Below are 22,500 nucleotides of genomic sequence, written 5' to 3'. Positions count from 1 at the left end.
ACGCACTGTGTTTCAAATGACAAGACTTGTGGTCATTCAGTCCTGGCCGTAGTTCTACCTAGCGCTAACCAAAGTCTGCGAAATGCACGATAACAAGCATTGCTTCTGAGTGAGAGGTTATGCATACACGTCTCATAAAGACACACCGAGAGGGCAGGAGTCCAGCCTGTCTTTGGCTCGTTTCAACGCAAAGTTAGTCTGAACACAGTAACTCAGTAACCAGTTCCTTTAGGGGCACGACTGTACCACACACACACAAACAAACTGCGGTAGCCATTGTCATAGGTGGTTAGTCAATGGTTGGTTGAAGAGGACAAGGGGTGTCGCCTCCCTTGACCTACTAGGGCAGGAACCTGATCATGCTATTCCACCCCTTCCTTCACCTGACAGGGATTGGAGTAAACCCCTGCGTTGTGGTGTTTATGTTTGTGAACAAGCCTTGTACCTGTCTACTCTGGGGAATTGGCGGAACTCAAGTGAAAGAGTGGTCCTTGAAATGTAGATTTTATATTTTGTAACTCCTAGCTGCACAAGGAATTGTATTGATTGATTTACTGGCACTTAGCTAAAAGAATGTTATATGCCAAAACGTCCCCCCCCCCCTGAGAGATGTTCACTTTGGGAAAGAATGCAGTTGTCAGTCTTGTCCTAATTCTACAGCTGCCTATTGCCTACCTAGATCTCCAGAACGTGTGCATACCATCCGGTGTACAATACCTGATTCCCAAGGCAATCTTAATCTGTCAACATCTCTGATGTAATAAGAGTTTTAAAATTATGGGTTAAATGTGGTCTCGGTCAGACCAACTCTAGGATCGCAGGCTGACAGAGACTACCTCTGCTGTTGTGTTTGTGTTGGTAAAGACTGAGGGGGACGGTCTTAGAGTGGGTGTATATCTGTAGAACTTGCTCTTGTCCTGTTGACGGACTGCCTCAGTTAGGGTGAGATATCTTAATGGATCTGGTTTTAAACCCGTCTTATCTTATTATCGCTGTCAAGAAAAATAGACTAACTTCCTTCTCCTCCTCCCCCTGCTCCCGTGGTCCCTTTTTAAAGAGCTCATTGATGGCTATAGGAATGAAGTATCTCTGGCTGGTTTCTTTGTTTAGGACCAATGTCCACTTGTAGAGATACCAGCTGACCTTGACACCTAGCATGTTATAGGGTTCACAATGGAGTGGGAGTCTCTGTCTGGTGTGTAACACTAGCATGGTCTGTGTTGATATGAGTAGCCCATTGCTCACAGTCTAGGCTAGTGGATGGTTGTATTGTTTGAGTGATTGATTTGATCAGGGGAGGCTGGTGCAGGTAGAAATGGGAGGATGGGCTCATTGTAATGAACGGAATGAGGAATGGTATCAAACACACGTTGCTTGGTCAGCTGGTTGGTCGTTTGATTGGACGAATGGTTAGGCGTTAACATTTTAAGAAGGCTTAATGTATAACTTGAGAAGGTCGACTGTTTTAGAAATCCAAGCACTGAGCAGCCCTCACTGTACCCAATGACCTTTGAGAGAGATGAATACATGGGATAGGTTTCATGCTGGTGAGTGACACTATTGAACTTGATTGTGAGTGATAACCTAACCCAGAGTGGTGTATTAGAAGAGTAGTGCCAATGATCTTCAAATAGTTCCATATAGCTTCCTGGTTAAACGTCCTGATTTACCCAATATTGATTGTTTCATTGGACTAACAACCAGTTGCCTGGCAACATGCTCCGTTGGTCTAACGTAAAGGAACTATTTGGCGTTGGCCAATAAAACAAAAGATGGACCTCTTCATTGGCACCACTCTCCCTTATAGAACACTCTGATCTAGCCTACCTGACCTATTTGATGATGCTATTATCAGTCACGTTGTCTAGCTGTGAGACCGCACACACACACACACACCCACCCTCCCACCCACCCACTGGTTCAGTCATGCACGTCTCCACACACAGTGTGTCTTTGTGTCTCTCAGGGTTGATGTCACGGTCTGCTGGCCAGATAGTGGACCTGGCCTGAATGTGACACCGAATGGCACTGCTAACTGTCTGTGTGCGTGCGTGCGCGAATCATAGCCAAGCTTAGCAGAAGCATTCCCTCCGTGTTGTCTTTCTGTAACAGAAGTCCATGTCCAGCTCTGCATTGATTTTGCATCTTGAATGACCCCACAGTAGGCAATGTCTGAAGTGATATCGTTTTGATGTGGTCTGAGGTTGGATCTACACAGTGATATCACCATAGACCAGTCAGTTAGCAGACCAAAACAACAGCATTGTCTTAGGGTTGCAGTTTAGCTTTCAATAAGGCCAGACAGAATTAATTTAGCTGGTGCAGTACCTTAAACCTTCCCCCCTCATGTAGAAGCCTATTACGGTGCAGCACCTTAAACCGTCCCCCCCTCATGTAGAAGCCTATTACGGTGCAGCACCTTAAACCGTCCCCATCTGTAGATTATTGAAACATAGTAGTATTGAAACCCAGTATTCTCTGTTCTATAATGTCTCTCCCCCTCTTCCTCTCTTCTCCTCAGGTGTTTGAAGCTGAGACAGCAGAGCTGATCAGCCATCACCAGGTGGAGATCAAACAGAGCTTCCCTAAAGAGGGGTGAGTACGTCACCTGGACCTCCCATTTCTACCTCCACCAGCCTCCCCTGACCTGAACCTCCCCTCCCATTTCTACCTCCACCAGCCTCCCCTGACCTGACCCTCCCCTCCCATTTCTACCTCCACCAGCCTCCCCTGACCTGACCCTCCCATTTCTACCTCCACCAGCCTCCCCTGACCTGACCCTCCCAGCAGCCCCCAGGCATTACATAACAGCCCTCCATGCTGTTTAGTAGGCACAGCCAGCCAGTCAGTTCTAAAAGCTCAGTTAGGTTTGTTTTTAGAAAACGTCCCTTACCCCTAACGATAAGGAGTGTCTCTCCTTACTGAGTTACACTCAGTAACACTTCAATGAAGCTGTATGTGTGTTAATTCCCTGTAGACAGACCCAGAGGGTCCAACATCCAGGGTTGAGGGGCGTGGCCAGCCTATTGGGTGTGTCTATGACAGGGATGTGGAGGTGGAAATGGGAGGTTCAGGTCAGGGGAGGCTGGTAGAAATCGGAGGACGGGCTCATTGTAATGCATGGAACGCATTCATTCAATTCCGTGCATTACAGGACCTGGTCGGAGGGAGGGAGGGAGGGAGGTAGAGTGGAGGGAATGTCCCCCTCTGGGTTAGAGTCAGAGTGTAACACCTGGTGGTGGTGGTAGTAGTAGAAGGGGTAAACACTTCAAACAAGACCAAACATGAAATGTTTAAACCTGGTCCTTTCTCTCTCTCTCTCTCTCTGTCTCTCTCTCTCGCCCCCTCCCCTCTCCCTCTCTTTCTCTCAGCTGGGTAGAGGAGGACCCTAAGGAGATCTTACAGTCTGTGTATGAGTGTGTGGAGAGGACCTGTGAGAAACTCGGCCAGCTAGACATCGACATCTCTAACATCAAAGGTACCTGGGACCACACCGTGTGTGTGTGTGTGTGTGTGTGTGTGTGTGTGTGTGTGTGTGTGTGTGTGTGTGTAGCTCATCTGACATTAGAGGGATCAGCCGGATAAACAAGGCTTTTGTTTTGTTTTTGTTTTACCCAGCCGTGGGAGTGACCAATCAGAGAGAGACGACGCTGGTGTGGGACAAGGAGACTGGGGAACCCCTCTACAATGCCATTGGTGGGTTCATAACGACCACTGCTGATTGGTCGATACAGACATATTCACAAGTGAATGCACATAGCAGTTGGAATCATTGTACATAACTCTCCCACACACACGCCCCCCCCCCCGCCACAGAACTCATCACATCCTACAGTCACTAGCATTGTTGTCATACCCCAACACCGGCACCTACCCCAGATAAAGGAATGTCTGTAGGCTGTAGCCCCCCTTGTCTTTACTGTACTTGTTCTAGTGGAATGTGGTTTTCAGTAGTGGAACACACACATATACACACACTCTCTTAACCCCTTGTGTGCTGGTGTGTGTGCAGTGTGGCTGGACCTGCGCACTCAGTCTACTGTGGAGCGTCTGATCAACAAGACCCCTGGCAAGAACAAGAACCACCTGAAGGTGAGAGGAGGAGGAGGAGGAGGAGGAGGGTTAACCCCAACCCCAATAAATAAATAAACAAATCAATATAAATAAATACAATTCTAAATCAACCCAATAATGATCTCTCTCTCTCCTCCCCCCCCCAGCATAAGACAGGCCTGCCCATCAGTACCTACTTCAGTGCGGTGAAGCTGCGCTGGCTGATGGACAACGTGGAGGAGGTCCGTGAGGCGGTTCTGACCCACAGGGCCATGTTCGGCACTGTGGACTCCTGGCTCATCTGGGTACGACCCGCTGGGCTCAGCCCTAGAACCTTAACTCTAGAACCTTTTTTAAAAAATGTAAATTAGTATTATTATTACTTATTTTTTTATTACAGATAGATCAGCTTTGAAATTAGGAAATAGAATTGAAGTTGCAAGCAATAGCATTACTTGCATCATTTCTAGTCCCTTTCTTAACAGATAACAAATATATTTTATGGACTAGGTACTTTTTTTATATACCTGGTTCTTCTTAAGGTTACTCCTCTGGGCTCAACTCTGGAGGCTAGGGCTTCGTCCCAATTATCCGGCACCTTGCAATGTGCTCTTGTACACTTCCCCCACATGGATCTAAAAGCACCGGATAGGTTTCCACCAAATCTCTTAGACCAGTTTGTTGCTTTTTTTTAAATCTTTGTTTGCGAAGTACACCATTGTACATTTAACTCACTGACTGCCAAAGAATTCTGGAACACTGTGACACAAGTGTTTAGATGTGGTATTTACCTAGCAACAATACTTTGATTGGCTACAAAACGAAGCGGCATCATTGACACATTTTGGGTGAGTAAAGTCACCCTTGGCACTCTAGAATGTTGACAATCTGGGTGACTTTATTCACCCTCGGCTAACTAAATGCGTTAAGGAAACAGGTGGGATGGGGACACTGGTTCCTCAAGGTTTCTTCCCTCTCTCAACCTGCCTCTCCTGTTATCTGACGTGTGTATTGTTGTGCTCCACAGTGCCTGACGGGGGGCCGGAGTGGGGGGGTCCACTGCACTGACGTGACCAACGCTAGCAGGACCATGCTGTTCAACATACACACTCTGGACTGGGACCCCGAGCTCTGCAAGTAGGGACACACACACACATACACTCACACTCACACCTGAAACCCATGCATAGTCCACATCAGAACCAAAACAAACAAACAAACAGACACACACACACCTGAAACCCATGCATAATCAGTTGTTGATACCAACAGCCTTCCTGCAGTACGTTGCTTGCATCACCTTCCACTGCTTGACTCATGTGTTTGTGTTGGGCGTAGGTACTTTGATGTTCCAATGGAGATCCTGCCCAAAGTGAGAAGCTCCTCCGAAATATACGGTTCAATAGTGAGTTCATCCAATCTGCCGAGCGCGTGTGTGTGCGTGTGTGTGTGTGTGTGTACGTTTTTGTGTTGGTATACTGCCAAAGCATTACATTAACCATTGACTGACCTACTTATTCAGTGAGTTTGACCTCATCATGTTTCTTGAGAAGGGAGCCGTAATGCTGTTCTATGATGTCAATAAATCATAAACTAGCTTATGAGGTTGTCACGTTGTTTCGTGAGAAATGTTTTTAATGTCATAATGGCCTGATAAGATGCAATATAACATGATGTAATAATTACTCGGTGAGCTGTGAAGACGGTCCAAGGCTGCTGTGGTAGACATTGTTGTCTGTTTTACCGGTTAAATTTGTCCCTTGGACAGAGAACTGACTTTTTTTTGCTGGTATCAGTGATATTGTCATAGACAGAACACTCACCATCAACTATCTGTTTGCCTGTTTTGTTTCTGTCTGTTTGCCTGTTGGTGTTTGCTTCTCTGTCTGCGTCACAGTCTGTTACACTAACCGTCAATGCACCTTGACCTGGTGTTCAGAGGTCGATTGGTGATCTGTTGCTGTCACCTCCTCCTCCTGACATGCTTTTGGATGTCACTGGCCCCAAAATGTCTGCCCGCTGGCCCCAAAAATGGTGTCTCTCACTTACGGCGTTTCTCCATTATACAGTACGGTAAGGCATGGCACGGGATAGGACGGCACGCATTTGTACCCTCCCCGCAGCGTACTGCCTACTAGTGTATCCACAGTCACTCAGGAGACACAACATCGCACTGGACGAAGTCGAAGCTAACCTTGTGAATGGGATGACGTTTTTAGTGACGCTTTCATTGACCGATCAACGGCCAGCAGTAAAGCAGTTCAGCACGGGTACTACGTTTAGTACCTACTCCTGAAGGGTAGCTAAAAACAGCACGGGTACTGAGGATTCCGGTATGGTACAGCGCGGTAGTGGAAAAACGGCATTATAGGCATGAGCCCACACTCTACCAGGGGAGGTCAGTACAGGGACAGTTGCTCAGTCAGTGGAGAGAATGCTGCCCTCCTGCCCCTCCCCCCTCCCCCCTCCCCACCCTGTTTCCATTACACTACCTCAAGGCCCCACTCTCTCCCACTACTGCTTTCACTGTGTATGTTAAATGCTAAAACTTGTTTTTCTCTCCCCTCTAGAAATCAGGCTCCTTAGCAGGGATTCCTATCTCCGGGGTAAGGTGTGTGTGTGTGTGTGTGTGTGTGTGTGTGTGTGTGTGTGTGTGTGTGTGTGTGTCTCTGTCTCTGTCTCTGTCTCTGTCTCTGTCTCTGTCTCTGTCTCTGTCTCTGTCAGAGTGAATGATTGTCTAGACTGTGACTGCACCAGTTGGAGTGGATGATGAATGGCGTGGTGACTGACAGAGGTGTGTGTGTGCGCCGCGCTTGTGTTCTTGTGTATCTGTATAGTTAATCTCCTGTCAGCTGAGTGATTGACAGGTCTCCATTGTCCCGCCCCTCAGTGTATAGGAGACCAGTCGGCTGCTCTGGTTGGTCAGATGTGCTTCAAGGACGGACAGGCCAAAAACACGTAAGAATGCCTCTCTATCAATCAATAAATCGATCAGTCAATCATTCCATCAATAACGACCATAGATGGACCGTGGGACCAAGGGTGTGCTTCTGAATCATACGTGTGTGTGTGTGTGTGTCAGGGGTGTGTGTCTTAGGTGTGGCTATCCAGCTCTCTCTCTGTGGAACTGGAGTGTCTGGTTTCAGGCTGGGGTTAGGGCCCCACCCATTCAAAAGACATGCATTAGAATGTAGAATAGCTTTCTCTGTTCTGTCCATTTCTCTGAAGTTCTGTTTCTCTTCTCTAGGTATGGGACCGGTTGCTTCCTGCTCAAAAACACAGGGGTCAAGGTAGGATATATCCTGTTTTGACAGACATCAAATGGGTTTTTACATAAACATGGACATTGTATTGTATGTTTGTTTGTTATTGAATGGTGTCTCTCTCTCTCTCTCTCATCTCAGCCTGTGGAGTCAGAGCACGGCCTACTCACCACAGTCGCCTACCAGCTAGGGAAGGACCAACCAGCATACTACGCCCTAGAGGTGAGGACCTGCTATTGGTCGGACTGTGTAGACGCTGGGCCCTGATTGGCGTGTGATTTGTGATTGGTGTGCTCTGTGTGTCCCAGGGTTCAGTGGCCATCGGGGGGGCAGTGGTGCGGTGGCTGAAGGACAACCTGGGGATCGTCCAGTCCACCTGCGAGATAGGTACCTGTCTCTCTGTCTCTGCCAGTCTGTCTGTCTCTCTGTCTGTCTGTCTGTCTACCTATACATTTGTCACCATACGTACGGCATGTTTCACCATACTTCTGAATTCCACATGCTACCTATATATACACCACTGTCCCCAGCGCTCACTGTCACACATCTTCCCCCTCCTCTTCCCCCTCTCACAGAGAAGCTCGCAGAGTCAGTAGGCTCGTCGTATGGCTGTTACTTTGTTCCTGCCTTCTCTGGCCTGTACGCCCCCTACTGGGAGCCTAGTGCACGCGGGTGAGTTACGACTGCATACTACACACACTATACACAACACACACTATACACTATATACTGTACACACTATAAACTCTACACTACAGTCACTATATACTACACACTATACACTACACTCTTTTAACACTTAGCTATTTGATCATATTTCTAGATTGATTTAATCTCTCCCCCCCCCCCCTCTCTCTCTCAGGATCATCTGTGGACTGACTCAGTTCACCAACAGGAGTCACCTGGCCTTCGCTGCCCTGGAGGCTGTCTGCTTTCAGACCAGAGAGGTGTGTGTGTCTGCGTGCGTGTGTTACATTTACGGCATTTAGCAGACGCCTTTTATCCAATCATTCCACCAGCGGGGTGGATATGGACAGGTGTGACAGGGGAAGGACATTATGTGACCCCTTAGGCGAGATAAGGAGTCCTGTTCCTCCTCCTTGACCAGAGAGTCTAGGGGAATGAGAAAAGGAGTAGGCATCGGAGAGGGCTGCTGGAGTAGCTGTGTTATCAGGTGTAATCCATGTCCCTATGAGAGTAAAGAAGTGGAGGGACATGAAGCAGGCGTAAGCTGAGATAGCCTTTGCTTTCCGGACCACTGACTGGCAGTTCCAAAGTCCTCCCGCGACAGTGAGGTCATGGTCAGTTGAGCATGGTGGGTAGGTTAGATTGGAAGGGTTGCGAGTGGGGGTGTAGAGTCAATGTGTCCTCCTGATGGATGAAAAAACAGGAATGGGGACATTGTGATATTTGCTGGTATAGAGATAAAGGGTTTGTGGGCAATACAAGATGTAGGTAGCACTCAGTACACAGAGTAGTGAAAAAACAAACTAATAGAATAAAAATACTTTGGCCTTCCTGGATGGAGTCCACAGATTGCCTACTCCTTCTTCGTGTCAGGAGGCTGTCGCTCTGTGATCGTCACTATATAAATTCTGCAGATTCTGTGATTGCTGATGACTAGCAGGGTAGCAGCTCCTCCCACCTGACGATCAGTTAACGACCAGATGCGTTTCACCACTCACTCAATCCCAAATGCATTAGTCCTGGTCCAGGTGAGCAGGGGTTAAATACCTTGCAGGATAGTGTCAGGCCCTCCCACTGGAGATTGACAGCATTTCACAGCAATTGACTTCAAACAGCTGGCTTCCAAATAGAAACTAGGTTCCTGAGCTTAAGGCAGGATAGCCACAGCAAAATACACAGGCTACCAACAGCACACTGGCTTTAAACAAGATTAAACTGACTTGTTTAGACTAGAGAACAGACTTCACCACTGTGTGTGTGTGTGTGTGTGTGTGTGTGTGTGTGTGTCAGATTCTAGATGCGATGAACCAGGACAGTGGCATCCCTCTGACCCAGCTGCAGGTGGATGGAGGAATGACCTCCAACAGACTACTGATGCAGCTGCAGGCTGACATACTCTGCATCCCCGTGGGTAAGACACTCACACACAAACATTAACTTTACTACTCATATACATACTCATAAGCACCAGGAGGTGTTTTGTCAACTGGTTACATATGTGCCTGTAGTCACAGCTACATAGAGATTCTATAACAATGTTGACGTGTGTGTGCCCATCCACAGTGAGGCCGTCCATGTCTGAGACCACCGCCCTCGGGGCAGCGATGGTCGCAGGAGCAGCGGAGGGGGTCGGGGTGTGGAGCTTGACCCCCGGTGACCTCCCTGAGGTCGCCTCTGAGATGTACAAACCACAGATCGCCATCGAAGGTAGGAGGGACACTCTCTATACTAGAATGACACACTAACAGAAATACAAGCCCTAGAACAACACAGAGGATCTTGTAGTCTTCTCCATAGTGAACACAGAGTTCAACATCAGTTTAACGGACACTGCCATCTAGTGGAGGAATGAGTCCACTACTAGACTACTTAAACAGGCACAGCTTCCTTAGGTATGTTTGTATTACAAGGGATGCAGTTGTTTCATTGTCTGGACTGTCTGTCTCTCCTATAGAGAGTGAGTTTCAGTTTTAACGGTCTGTCTCTCCTATGGAGAGTGAGTTTCAGTACTAACGGTTGTATGTTTCATCTGTCTTTAGAGAGTGAGTTCCGATTTGCCCGCTGGAAGAAGGCGGTCCAGAAAGCTATGAACTGGGAGACCTTTGAACCAGTCTTCTGCACTGGGAATGGTACGTAGGTCAACGGGGAGGCTAGTGGAGGTAGAAATCGGAGGACGGCATTCGTCATTGCATTCCACGTATTACAATGAGCCCGTCCTCCGATGTGTACCTCCACCAGCCTCCCCTGATGGTCAACTAGATATGGATCATATAGATTATGTTGCTAGCATGTCCTGCTTGGTTCTATCTAACCTTGTGTGCCCCCCCCCCCCCCCCCTTCTCTCTCCTCCTCCCATCAGACAGAACACCATAAGGACATCTGAGCCAGGACACGTCAATGCCTAGGAACCTTGGAGGATGGATACGGAGGTGGAGCGGGAGGGGAGACTTTATGAATGTAACACTGTCTCTTGCACCTTTAATCTGTTGTGATGTGACGATGTGCATTCCAAGTCCCCTCCCCCCCTCCCCATGGTACCAGTGTAGACAGTTGGAGAGCTCTTCTGCTCAGGGGAAGATGACAAGATAGATGGAGAGCAACTGCTATCTGGTTATACTGTGAATCTACAATCCCTTTTGTATTTTTACAGGTGAAACTGTATGTTCATATTTTATGTTTATATTTGTCTGTTTTATCTTGACACATGGTCCCTTTTTAACGCTGTTTACGATCGATACTGTACATTTTTTGTGAATTTTGATGTTTAAACTGGCCGTCCAATGACTTGTTGGCTGTGATGGCTCCAGCCTCGATGTTGAACAATCGTTGTGGTAATGTCAGAGGGTCGTATGAAAGAGATGGTTGATGGTTGTTGCTCTGACCACCTGGATCCACTTGAAGAAGCCTGAATTGGAAGTGTCACAGGGCCTTAAAGCACTTCATAATCTAGCATCGGTTGGTTCAGAGGGCGGGGTAGGGGAACACATGTTCTTGTAAAGGGAAAATATTTTGTTGTTTTTAATCCACTAACGTTATTGATTTTAGTTAGTTAGGGATCATCGACGACTTGACACAGGATCACTATACAAACTAAGAGTGGAGGAATTCTAACACATTCTTGTCAGTGACTTATGTATCTCAGCTGTGCTTTAGTGAGATGATTCTGAGGTGTTGAATTACTGTAAGGTTGTATTGAATCCTAAACTGTGGGGGGATGAATTGGGCGATTGGACAATGTGAAATGCTTTCTGAAATGCTGCTCTTTAGATTTGGATGATAATCTGTGTATTTATTATGACTTTCTTAAAACAAACAATGTTTGTAAATCTGAAGCGAAATTGTCTTGACACATTCATTGTCTGTTATACAGATGATTGATAATTCACCATAAAGTTTTAAGAAAATTCAACCTCAATGATTCTGGATTTCTTCTGACTACCTTCTGGAATGCTTCTAATGTGAGAGTGCTTATCATGTGAACGCTGCTTAAAAGTACAGCTATGCCTCAGCTCTCATGTCCTGTATAGACACAAACAAAGCTGTGATGGGGTTTATATTGTTTTAATAAGCCAGTAGAGTACAGTCAAGAGTCACAGAAGAAAAATCAACACAAACAACATTTATCAATGTACAATTCTGTATAATCGATGCATATCATAGTATCAAAGAGTCCGTGGGAAAGACTACACATCTGAGAGAATGCCCTCAGAACAGGTGGAGCCCGTAGACAGTTCTGCCATTGTAAATTATTAACATCATCTTGTTCCTAGATAAAGGTAGGTACAGCATACCTGTTCAGAAGGACAGGTAAGTCACACCTGTTCAATAACAAAACACCTCTTCAGGGTGAGACAGGCTTCACAGAGGAGACAATGGGCCGCTTGTAGAATGTGTGTAGAAATGGGACTGGTCTAATACACACACACACACACACCTCCAGGGACATGTTTTCCTATGTGAGAGACAGGGACTGGTCTCCACACACATGAACAGAACAATGAGAGACAGCATGGTGAGAGCCCCAGGGTAGCCATTTTTGAATCCCACAGACCACCATAGACACACATGGAGAACGCAACATGATGTCCTATTCAAGAGTAAGAGACAATACACTCCATAGAGGGAGCATAGGGCGAGAGTCCAGACGGCCATGTTTGGAGTCCCACAGCTGGCCAGGCTAGCGGGAGAACTGCCTCTTGTCTCCCTTGCCGCCCTTGTTGACGTGTTTGAAGATCTTGGACTTGTTGACGCTGCCTTTCTTCTGGTAACCGAAGCCGCCCCCACCTCCTCTCTTCGTCATCTTCACTCCTCTGCTGCTGTGGACGTCTGGGGGGGGAGGGGGGTTAAGGCCACTAACGCAGCTCACACCTCAACCCACTAGAGGTTGAGTAGTACATGTATATGAACAGTTCATTTAGCTGAGCTTGATTTGACAGTGCCACTGTTTTAATGTATATCATGTGATAATGTGTTTGAATGGATTATGGTGTATGATGCAATGTTTTTTTTCTACAATTTTGCATGGTGATGCCATAAGCGAGTTTCCATTTCGGGGTAATAAAGTTATATATTGTATTCTATTTCCCTGACACAATGGAACAGACGAAACAGTCTTAGGTATCTTGTAAAGGATACTGAGGTCGACGTAGGGGGGCACTTTGAAGCCGAAGGACAGCGCCACCATGGGGAGATTGAGGGTACCGACGCTGTAGATCTGTTTGAGGGAGTGGGAGTCGTACGCCCTGACGTAAGACTTGTACGCCTCCTGGGCTGACTTGTGGAGGTAGTAGTTCTTCTCTATCAACTTCTCCATCTGCACAAAAGAGAGGAGGGAGGGGGGCAGGAAGGAGGAGAGGGAAGTAAGGAAGGAGGAGAGGGAAGTAAGGAAGGAGGAGAGGGAAGTAAGGAAGGGGAAAGAAGAAAAGAGAACGACATCAAATGTCAGGTTGTCATGCGGAGGTAAATATGAATGCATATCATAAGAGCTGTGGTTGAGGTGCAGTGATAAACGTGTGTGTGTCTCTTACCTGAGTCTGGATATCAGAGATCTTACTCCAGGAGAACTCAAACTCACTGAGAGGCACCTGGGGACAGAGAGAGAGGAACACATTAAAACATGTCTGATTTTGTGGTTCCCACCTGCATTCCAATATGGTCAGGGGTGGTTGAGTAGTGGTTAGGGGTGGTTGGGTTACACTTGAGTAGTGGTTAAGGATGGTTGACTTGACTTGGGTTGAGTGGTGGTTTGGGATGGTTGTGGTTCTCACCTTGGCCTGCTTGAGGAAGCGCAGGAAGCCCAGCTCCTCGGGTCGGAGGATGAGTAGGGCGTGGCCTATCCCATTGATCCCCCGAGCCGTCCTGCCCACCCTGTGGATGTACTCCTGAGAGAGACAAGGAGGAGGCCAGATGTCACACACACATATAGGAGACCAGGGTCGGTCGGTCGCACACACACACTTCCAGCGCCAGTGGGGTGGGTTACCTTGGGGTCATCAGGGGGGTCATACTGGACGATCCAGTCGACCTCGGGGATGTCCAGGCCTCTGGCCGCCACGTCCGTACACAGCAGGATCCCTGTGTCAGCGTTACAGAACTGGAAGAACGTGGTGGTGCGCTTGGTCTGCTTCTGCTTCCCCTGAGACACCACAACACATAGAATACATCATACATACATGAAACACCTGAGGGGTGAGGGGAGGAGAGGACTGAGAGGGGTGAGGAGAGGTGAGGAAAGTCCTGAGAGGTGAGGTGGAGGGGTGAGGAGGAGGAAGAGGAGAGGGGTGAGGAGGAGGAAGAGGAGAGGGGTGAGGCGGAGGGGTGAGGCAGCGTGTGTGACTCACGTGGATGGCCATGACGGGCAGGTCGATGTAGTTGAGGAGTTCGTAGTGGAACTTGACGGACATGCATGAGGAGAAGAACACCATCAGCTTCTTCTTCCTGTTCTTCTTCAGGAACGTGAATAGCAGCAGGAAGCGCTTCTCCGACGGACACACCACGTAACCCTGACGACGGGTTTCATTTTTCATGCATTAGATATTGTGTGAATAATAAAGTTGAATAAAGAATAAAGTTGATCACGGTTGATTAGAACAATGTATCTGTGATAACTTGAAGGTGTGTGTATGAGAGAGTTTCGGTATGTGTGTGTGTGTATGTGTATATATGAGAGAGTGAGTGAGCGCGTGAGTGTGTGTGTGAGTGAGAGGAGTGTGTTACCTGCTCCAGACCGTCCACAGTGGCGTTGTCCTTGTTGTCGTCCACGCCGACGTAGAGGGGCTCCTTCTTCAGAGAGATACGCGCCAGATCCTCCACCTTACGAGTCTGAGTGGCTGAGAACAGCATGGTCTGCCTCCGCTCTGAGGGAACAACGCATACACATCAGAACACACACACACACACCACTTTATCAGGATCCATTATTAAACGTCGAGTTCAAAGGGATCCTAATACCCCAGAGGTCAACACACACACACACACGAATATGATGAAACTGTGTGTGTACGTACTTGGCAGCAGTTTGATGATCTGTTTCAGCTCCTCCTCGAAGCCCACTTCCAGGATGCGATCAGCCTCGTCTATGATCAGACACTGAAGGTTCTTATACATAAAGCCTGCTGTGTTCTGAGGGAGAAAGGAGAGAGAAGAGAAGAGAAGGGGAGGGGAGGGGAGGGAGAGAAAGAAGAGAAGACAGTTACATACATACATGGGCTGTATAGTTCGAGACAGAGCGACTTTGTGTGGACTCAATAAAGCGGGTGTTGTGTGGTTAGGGGGTCAAAGGTTACCTGCAGGTGATCCAGCAGTCGCCCGGGCGTGGCCACAATGATGTTGACCCCGTTGGCCAGCCTCTTGGCCTCGGTAGTGCGGTTGCTGCCCCCCATGATCAGGCCGTAGGTGTGGACGTGGTGGGTCATCAGCTCCTTCATCACGCCGTATGTCTGCATGGCCAACTCTCTGGTGGGGGAGAGGATCACCACCCCCGTACCTGAGGGAGAGGAGGAGGAGGAGGAGGAGGATGAGAGGTCAGGGGTCACCATCTATTCAAGAGGCATTCCCAGGCCGTTCCCCAAGAGCTTTCAATGACATCTGTGTGTCTGTCTGTCTCTCTCCCTCCACGCAAAACACTTCTGAGCTAATGCCTCTGTGCAGGTGAGTGCGGCAAGTCTACAAGACTTCACTCAAGAACAAATCCACAACAGATCTGAGAGAACATGACAGGAGGTTTAAGCTCCACTCAAGCCTATTGATTGGCCAGAAGGAGCCATTGTCGAGCTGCCAACTCCTCTATCTTTGCCCCTAATCCACTCCTTCACAGTTCTGAGCTGGGCCTCAACACTCATGCCATCAGACCAGTGATGAGTTTGGCAGGTCTTACCGTTTCTGGGCATGAACTTGAGTTTGTAGATGAGCTCTATGGAGGGGATGAGGAAGGCCAGGGTCTTACCGCTGCCTGTCTTGGCTGCTGCCAGGACATCCCTATAGAACAACACACACAACAGAGAGAAAACAACATGACCGACAATGCAGTAGAATAACATCCCTATGGGAACAGCATAATGCAAGGACACAACCTACATTGCCCACAATGCAAAAGAACATTCATAGTGAACAACACAGCATAGATAACCACATTACCCCCACAACACACCACTAGATTCTAGCATCACATTGTCATGGAATAAGACACAGCAGGTGTAGTTATTAGTGGAGGTAGAACTACATTACCTACATTGCACTCTGGGCACAATTCTTGCACAGCACTAACTTTTCACAGAAACGTTTTTTTTTGTTTTAGTTTTTTACTTGACATTCTGATTATCTACCCTTCTCCACAAAGTGTATACCCAGTCAGTCCCTCACGTGGGTTTAAAAGCGTTGGATTAATTCTGCATTGGTTGTAGGCTAGTCAGTGAACCTTGGATGGACGAAAGCACATTCTGCCTATGAAAGCGATGTAGTGTCCACAACCAGGTAGAAGTAGAACTGCAGTCTTACCTCCCCTCCAGCAGGGGGCGGATGCTCTTGTGTTGAATCTCTGTCATGTGTTCAAAGCCCATCTCCTTGACTCCCCTCAGTGTGTTCTCACTGATCAGGGTCTCCAGGGAGGCGAACGACGTGTCCTCAAACGCACCTGAGACACAGAAACACAGACACAGAGTTAACACAGGTCCCGTCCAGAAACAACTAGCCCCTCTGCCCCTAGACACTTGAGTTGCATACCTGTCAAGCCTGTTGGGAGCTCGGGTCCATCTTCCTCCTCTTCATCATCCTCCCCTTCTTTCTCTCCATCCCCCTCTTCCTCTTCATCCCCCTCCTTCTCGTCATCATCATCATCATCATCTTCTTCTTCTTCATCGTCGTCCTCATCCTCCTCCTCCCCAGCCTCTGCAGGCTTTTCTGATTGGTCTGTGGTCAGTTCACCGTTTGTCTCCTCTTCTGTCACCATCACCCCCTTTCTCTCCTCCTTTTGGTCCTCCTCCATCTCTTCCTCCTCTCCTTCTGCATCCTCCTTCTTAGCCTTCTTCACTCCTACAGGAAGACCATTCAAATCACTGGTTAGTTCAACAATAGTATTCAAGTATTCAACAGTGTCCCAAGGAGCACACTCGCTATAAACTTACCTGGTGACTCGGTGGCATTTGGGAACTTCCTTTTCTTTTTGACAGACTTTTCTTCTGTGGTGTCCTCTTTCGCAGGCACATTCTTCTGCTTTTTCTGCTTCTTCATGGGTTTAGCGGCGTCTGGCTTTGAAGCTGCTGTCGCTTCTTCTTGACTCGTCTCATCACACTCCTCTGCCAGCCCGTTAACGTCATCTAAGAACACAGAGCCATGAAAACGGGAAATGTCATTACAGATTTATCAGTTTAAAAAAATCGAATAATAATAATGATCAAGGGATTTAGCTAGTTCCCTTCGTTAACAGCTTAAAGTCGATTCCTTGAGAAAATAGCTAGAAAACTAGCAAGCTAAACTGGGAAAACCCTTGTATTAGACACACAAATAGCAAAAATGACATTTGTCCACCGTGCTGTCTACAGTGGACCTTTAATAACTCATGCCAATGGCCAGTCACTTTTATACCAACTCAAGACGTTATCTAAATCAAATTGTACACTGCATGGTTTAGCTCCCCAGACATGTCCCCAGAGGGCTCTGGGAAGATGTAGGAATATACAGAACGCCGTCCTCACCAGCCAGAAGGCCGGGGACAAAGCTTGCTCTCCAACGTCGTGGAACGGGACTGTACGTCAAAGCAGTCTAGTGCTACGCTCCCATGCGCCACAAGAACAGAGCCATGCGAGAGCAACCTCACCGGATGTCCACGTTGTTAGGGTTAGCTGGCTACTTTGACAAACTACACATATAAACAGAGGTTGACAACATCTCTTGCAAAGATAATACGTTTCGCTAGTTTACATGAATCGTTGATGTGTCAATCGCATGGCTGTCTTGAGACAGGCAGTCAATCCTGCAACGTTTCAGTTCATTGTGGGGACTTTTAGTTAGCTAGCTAGCTAACTAGCCATGCTAATACGACGAGCTGGCTTGCTTGATGGTGTTGTTATTATGCTTATCATTATCTACACAACTTCGTATAGACAGCTATATAAATAATGTATATATGACATACCAATATCTTCATCCTCTTTCTGTTGCTTCAGTTGTTTACGCTTTTTGGTCGTATCGCTTCTTTTCTGGATTTTCTTCCGAAGAAGTCTCATCTGTATGTCTGCCATGATCGCAGATTTGCACGTGTGGAATGGAAGGACCGCTGTGGGCCACGTCGCACTGCCTGACTGAAAACACACAGGACCTCAAGTGGTGGTTGTCATGACGCCAGACTGCAAATGGTCTAAACACAAAAACTAATATGTTCTCTAAGATTTAGCTGCATTAATAAATGTTAAATAAACATATTCACACTGTTGTGTTCCTTTCGCCAGCAAATAAAACACTCAACTACTGTATATAACTTCTCAAAACAAGAGCTTTATTGTAAGCCTGACAGTAGCAGTATTGCATTTATTATCATTATTATTATTATTATTATTATTATAAAAAAGTGAACAAATGAAGATGAAAATGCAGTTGGATCAATGTACCTCTAGCCCTGAAACAAGGCCTTCTCCCACACAAACAACCCTGTATATGCAACCATTGCATACATCTTTATGTGTAAATGTGTTAACTATATCTTCTTCAACTCAAAAGGCTAAAAAGGCACTGTAAATACCAATTTGGTGTAGCAATGTAACATTCAATATGTCCTGGACATATTGCACATCACGTTTTTACACACACACACACACACACACACACACACACACACACACACACACACACACACACACACACACACACACACCACACACACACACACACACACACACACAATTTATGTGTATATATTCCACCATTCCAAGGCTACACAATACGATTGTATTGTTATTACTCTTGTTCATTTTATTCCTGTCCTTGTATTTCACTGCACTGTTGAGAGGTAACATTTCATTGGACAGTTCACTGCGGTATGCTGTGCATAAGACAAATAATCTGATTTGATTTGAAATGAAATGATGTTGAAAATGTCAGATGTCTTTAATGTCAACAGTCTTTACTTTGTCTCATCATGCGTGTCATAGCGGCACAGTGACCGTGACCTCCCCCGTCTCCTCCGGGCCCGCCTCTGGTTTCATCTGGTACATTAGCGCTGTCGATGGCTGAGGTTTCTGCCTCCACGACGGTTTCTGCCTCCACGAGGTTTTTGCCTCCACCAGCCTCCCCTGATGTGTAACCAGCCCAGCCCAGCCCAGCCCAGCCCAGCCCAGCCCAGCCCAGCCCAGCCCAGCCCAGCCCAGCTCAGCCCAGCCCAGCTCAGTTTGGTTTGTCTCTGTAGTGTGAGTAGGATAATAGTGTAAGCCTCCGTGGGTTTTCAACAGACACAGCAATGTGTGAACACACACCGGAGTCGGGTCTTTGTGGTTCTTCCGAGGGACGATGTACGGCTGGAGGAAGTTGAGTCTCCTCAACAGCCTGGCTTTGGTGGCTCTGGGTCGGAGCAGCTTGGACTTGGGCCACCACAGCATCTTCCTGTACATGGTCAGAAGAGACAGAGCCCGTCTCTCTCTGTCACTCACTGGGGAGAGAAGAGTGGAAGGGCAACCTTTTTAATCACCATACACTCCAATGAAAACAACAGAGGAAGACGCATGTCTGTTTGGGTCCAGCCAGGACAAGGCTTTGACATATGGATGACTTTATGAAAGCGTGTATGCACTTGAATTAATGAATACATCATGCAAATGAATAATTAATTAATTAATTAATTACATGCATTAAACATATAATCCTGTCAACAAAGACCCGCATAGAAACCTTTCTTGTATTTTCTAACGACTCTTTATTTTTCTCGTTCTTTCTCTCTCTCTTTTCTCTCAAACGTGATGTCACTGTGGACTACTGTACCTACCGTCTATCCCGAGTGACACCGCTAGCTCTGTCCACAGCTTGGACCTGAGTTGCTTGTTGTGATAAGACGCTATGGTAGTGATGAACAGACACTCGTGTTCACGCCAGAAGTCTATCAACTTGATGTCCACATCGCACGTCCGAAGCGTTTCGACCTGACGTTGTACCTCAGATGTTCCGCTGCCATTGTCAACGAACACACACACACACACACACACACACACACACACACACACACACACACACACACACACACACACACACACACACACACACACACACACACGTGTGAGTTTACAGATGCCTTTAAACAGGCGGCATGCACTTATGAAGTGTGAACAACTCCTCGGTTGTTGTTACTGCGTTATGAGTTATGACACAGTAAACATCGGTACTATACGGCCACCGTCTGGACAGGAGTGTGAGTAAGAAGTTTTTATTCATATTTCTTTCTTTCTCTCTATTTTTCTTTAGCTTACAGTAGAGGATTGCCGAAGCAAAGGTGATAAATCGTATTTTAATCATTATGACTAAATAGTATGTTCTAAATTCTATAGCTAGTGAGTTAGCTTCCAGGCTGGGACTCTCTGGGCCGGTTTCACAGACAAGGCTTAAGCCTAGTCCTAGACTAAAAAGCATCCTCAGTGGCAATTTGCCATTGAATGTGTGAATTAGTAAGTAACTGGCCCTCTGTGTCGAACTAATGTAGTAACCAGTAGTGGAACAAGAGTTGAACACATGAGGGCAGCAAACCCCTTATGTCTGAGGAAATGAGATCTGAGGAAGGGGAGGGAGGGTAGGAGGAAGGGAGGGAGAGAGGAGGAAGGGAGGGTGGGGAGGAAGGGAGGGAGGGAAGAGAAGAAGGAAGCAGTACCTGCAAATCGGTTGTTTCAACTGATATACTGCTATTTGAAGTGAATGAATCTGAAAGCAGAGTGCACATGTGTTATACCCAATCACAACTCCACGACTGAGGCTCCATTTCTACATGATTACTGTAACCACCAGTGAGACCTCAGGCAGAGGAGCTGCCTACACAGCTATCTCTACTACTACTGCACCTCATATCACCAGGGGAGGCTGGTGGAGGTAGAAATCAGAGGATGGCCTCATTGTAATGCCTGGAACGGAATGAGGAGTGTTTGATTCCGTTCCTTATTCCGTTCCACGCATTACAATGAGCCTGTCCTCCGGTTTCTCCTCCACCGGCCTCCCCTGCTCAGATCACATTGAGTTATGATCAATTATAAATGTCCCTCCTTCGCCAATGACACTTTGATAATCCATTTTAGGTCAATAACCTGCCTTTCTACACCTCACAACACATGGAGAACAGACCAGACCAGAACAGATTCTTCAGATGAACATACACTTGGCTTCAATAAAGCTCTGGTGTGAAGACCAGATATGGCCGATCGTCTTCTGATGAAGAGCAACTCACTAGCAGCCAGCGCAGCGGAGGAAGAGAGAGAGAGAGAGAAATGAAGACATCAAGCCTGAGCCTGTGGTGAATATGAGATGAGAGGTATCTCTCATGTATACTGTTCTTCAGCAGTGAGTGCTTCTGTGCGTCTGTGTGTGTGTGTGTGTGTGTGTGTGTGTGTGTGTGTGCGCGCGCGAAAGAGACCTCTACTGTATCTGTTCTCCGCTGTGACGGTCCCTGAATGTTCAGCTGTGTAAATCCACCTCGCCAAGACGCCAACTTCAATAGAATTCATAATGACTGGTGGCATTCTTTCTATATAACCCAACCTCCGTTCCTCCCCCCCCCCCCCCCCCCCCTCCTGAGAGCTCTGTCTTGTTGAGTTCTGACAGTGTGTGTTCAGTTTTTTGTTTGTTTGTTAGCGTGTGTGTGTGTGTGTGTGTGCGTGTGTGTGTGCGCGTGTGTGTCTCTGTGCGTGCGTGTCTCTGTGTGTGTGTGTATCTCTGTGTGTCAAACACAGAGCTAACTGACTTTATCCTGTAGTTAAGATGACATTACAGTTAAAAGGAGGTCATGGTGTGGTGTGAAAGGCCTATGATGTTATGATGTTGCGATGTTATGATGTTATGGATGGAGTCAGGCTGTCGTTGGGTTTGTAGAGACGTTACAGGCCAATCTGTCTGCTCCTAATGTCGTGTCAGCTGTTAGGCCAACTGTTCCCTCAACCAACAGACTATCACCCAAGCTGCTACTGTATTAGGAAAGCACAGCCAGTCAGAGCATCTGGTTTACCATTGGTTGTATTAGATAATAACGTCATTGGTTGTGTGTGTGTGTGTGTGTGTGTGTGTGTGTGTGTGTGTGTGTGTGTGAATGTGTTTCATTTGTTGCCTTCTATTTGCCTTTATTTGTGGGATTAAGAGATGAAAGAATATTGATGTTGTCATTAAAGGGGAATTAGTGGGATTTATTAATGACACACACACACACACGCACATACACACACACACACACGCACACGCACACGCACACACACACACACACACACACACACACACACACACACACACACACACACATTGTATTACAGCCTTTAGAAGCATATGTCAGTCTACTGTTGAAGCTTCAGATAGGATACACAGTGTGGATGTGATCCCCTGAATGTGTAATTAGTTTGTCATAGCTGAATATGTAATTGCATTTCTCTCTCTCTCTCTCTCTCGCTCTTTCTCTCTCTCTGCTGTGGCACTTTTCTTCACAAACTATTTGTATTTCTCCCTTTGTGGCTCTCTTGAAGAAGAGAGGAGAGAAAGGGGGTGGGGAGGAGCAAGAAGGGAGGGGTGGGGAGGAGAGGAGAGTAGAGGAGGCGGAGGGGAGGAGGGGGGTGGGGGAGAGAAGAGGAGAGGAGAGATGGGAGAGGAGGGAGGGGAGAGAAGAGGAGAGATGGGAGAGGAGGGGAGGGGAAAGGAGAGGAGAGAAGAGAGGAGGGGGAGGAGAGATGGAAGAGGAGAGGAGAGGAGAAGAGAGATGGAAGAGGAGAGGAGAGATAGGAGAGGAGAGGAGAGGAGAGGAGAGGAGAGGAGAGGAGAGGAGAGGAGAGGAGAG

General features: G+C 47.3%; 2 protein-coding genes across 3 annotated transcripts in view; one reads left to right on the top strand and one right to left on the bottom strand.

Annotated features, from left to right (window-relative positions):
* LOC310812639 (glycerol kinase-like) overlaps positions 1-11,406 on the top strand; it is a 12,199-nt gene extending 793 nt beyond the window's left edge. Inside the window, exons 2-19 of one of the 2 annotated variants that reach the window (XM_083681275.1) lie at positions 2,522-2,595; positions 3,372-3,478; positions 3,619-3,696; positions 4,013-4,092; positions 4,221-4,358; positions 5,081-5,190; positions 5,392-5,458; positions 6,624-6,659; positions 6,944-7,011; positions 7,301-7,343; positions 7,458-7,538; positions 7,625-7,703; positions 7,892-7,988; positions 8,179-8,263; positions 9,294-9,414; positions 9,567-9,710; positions 10,043-10,132; positions 10,367-11,406. In XM_083681275.1, coding sequence (XP_083537401.1) covers positions 2,522-2,595; positions 3,372-3,478; positions 3,619-3,696; positions 4,013-4,092; positions 4,221-4,358; positions 5,081-5,190; positions 5,392-5,458; positions 6,624-6,659; positions 6,944-7,011; positions 7,301-7,343; positions 7,458-7,538; positions 7,625-7,703; positions 7,892-7,988; positions 8,179-8,263; positions 9,294-9,414; positions 9,567-9,710; positions 10,043-10,132; positions 10,367-10,386 — 1,518 coding nt within the window. In that variant the 3' untranslated portion in view covers positions 10,387-11,406. Of the gene's footprint in view, positions 1-2,521; positions 2,596-3,371; positions 3,479-3,618; positions 3,697-4,012; positions 4,093-4,220; positions 4,359-5,080; positions 5,191-5,391; positions 5,459-6,623; positions 6,660-6,943; positions 7,012-7,300; positions 7,344-7,457; positions 7,539-7,624; positions 7,704-7,891; positions 7,989-8,178; positions 8,264-9,293; positions 9,415-9,566; positions 9,711-10,042; positions 10,133-10,362 lie in introns of both variants that reach the window. The other variant, XM_083681276.1, reaches the window with a different exon arrangement.
* A 142-nt stretch (positions 11,407-11,548) lies between these two features.
* Positions 11,549-17,748, bottom strand: ddx18 (DEAD (Asp-Glu-Ala-Asp) box polypeptide 18). The gene is made up of 14 exons (XM_083681630.1): positions 17,635-17,748; positions 16,625-16,816; positions 16,224-16,532; positions 15,999-16,134; positions 15,379-15,479; positions 14,789-14,988; positions 14,510-14,624; positions 14,220-14,359; positions 13,844-14,005; positions 13,486-13,638; positions 13,271-13,384; positions 13,031-13,087; positions 12,639-12,816; positions 11,549-12,329 (listed from the first exon to the last, which is right to left on the bottom strand). Exons 1-14 carry the CDS (start codon positions 17,738-17,740, stop codon positions 12,181-12,183), a joined length of 2,112 nt encoding a protein of 703 aa, XP_083537756.1. The 5' UTR covers positions 17,741-17,748; the 3' UTR covers positions 11,549-12,180.
* Between the last annotated feature and the right edge of the window lie 4,752 nt (positions 17,749-22,500).

The sequence above is a fragment of the Argentina silus genome, assembly GCF_951799395.1.
Source record: "Argentina silus genome assembly, chromosome: 12".
Lineage (NCBI taxonomy): Eukaryota > Metazoa > Chordata > Actinopteri > Argentiniformes > Argentinidae > Argentina > Argentina silus.
The sequence above is the reverse complement of the archived record's forward strand: the minus strand, read 5'-3'. Positions and strand labels throughout refer to the sequence as shown.

Excerpts from the sequence above, each read along its gene's own strand:
- ddx18 (XM_083681630.1), bottom strand. The coding sequence starts at position 17,740 with ATGGCAGACATACAGATGAGACTTCTTCGGAAGAAAATCCAGAAAAGA. Across the intron at positions 15,480-15,998 it reads CGCCCCCTGCTGGAGGGGAG|GGATGTCCTGGCAGCAGCCA; the intron begins GTAAGACTGCAG and ends GTTGTTCTATAG. Across the intron at positions 12,817-13,030 it reads TCTCTGATATCCAGACTCAG|ATGGAGAAGTTGATAGAGAA; the intron begins GTAAGAGACACA and ends TCTTTTGTGCAG.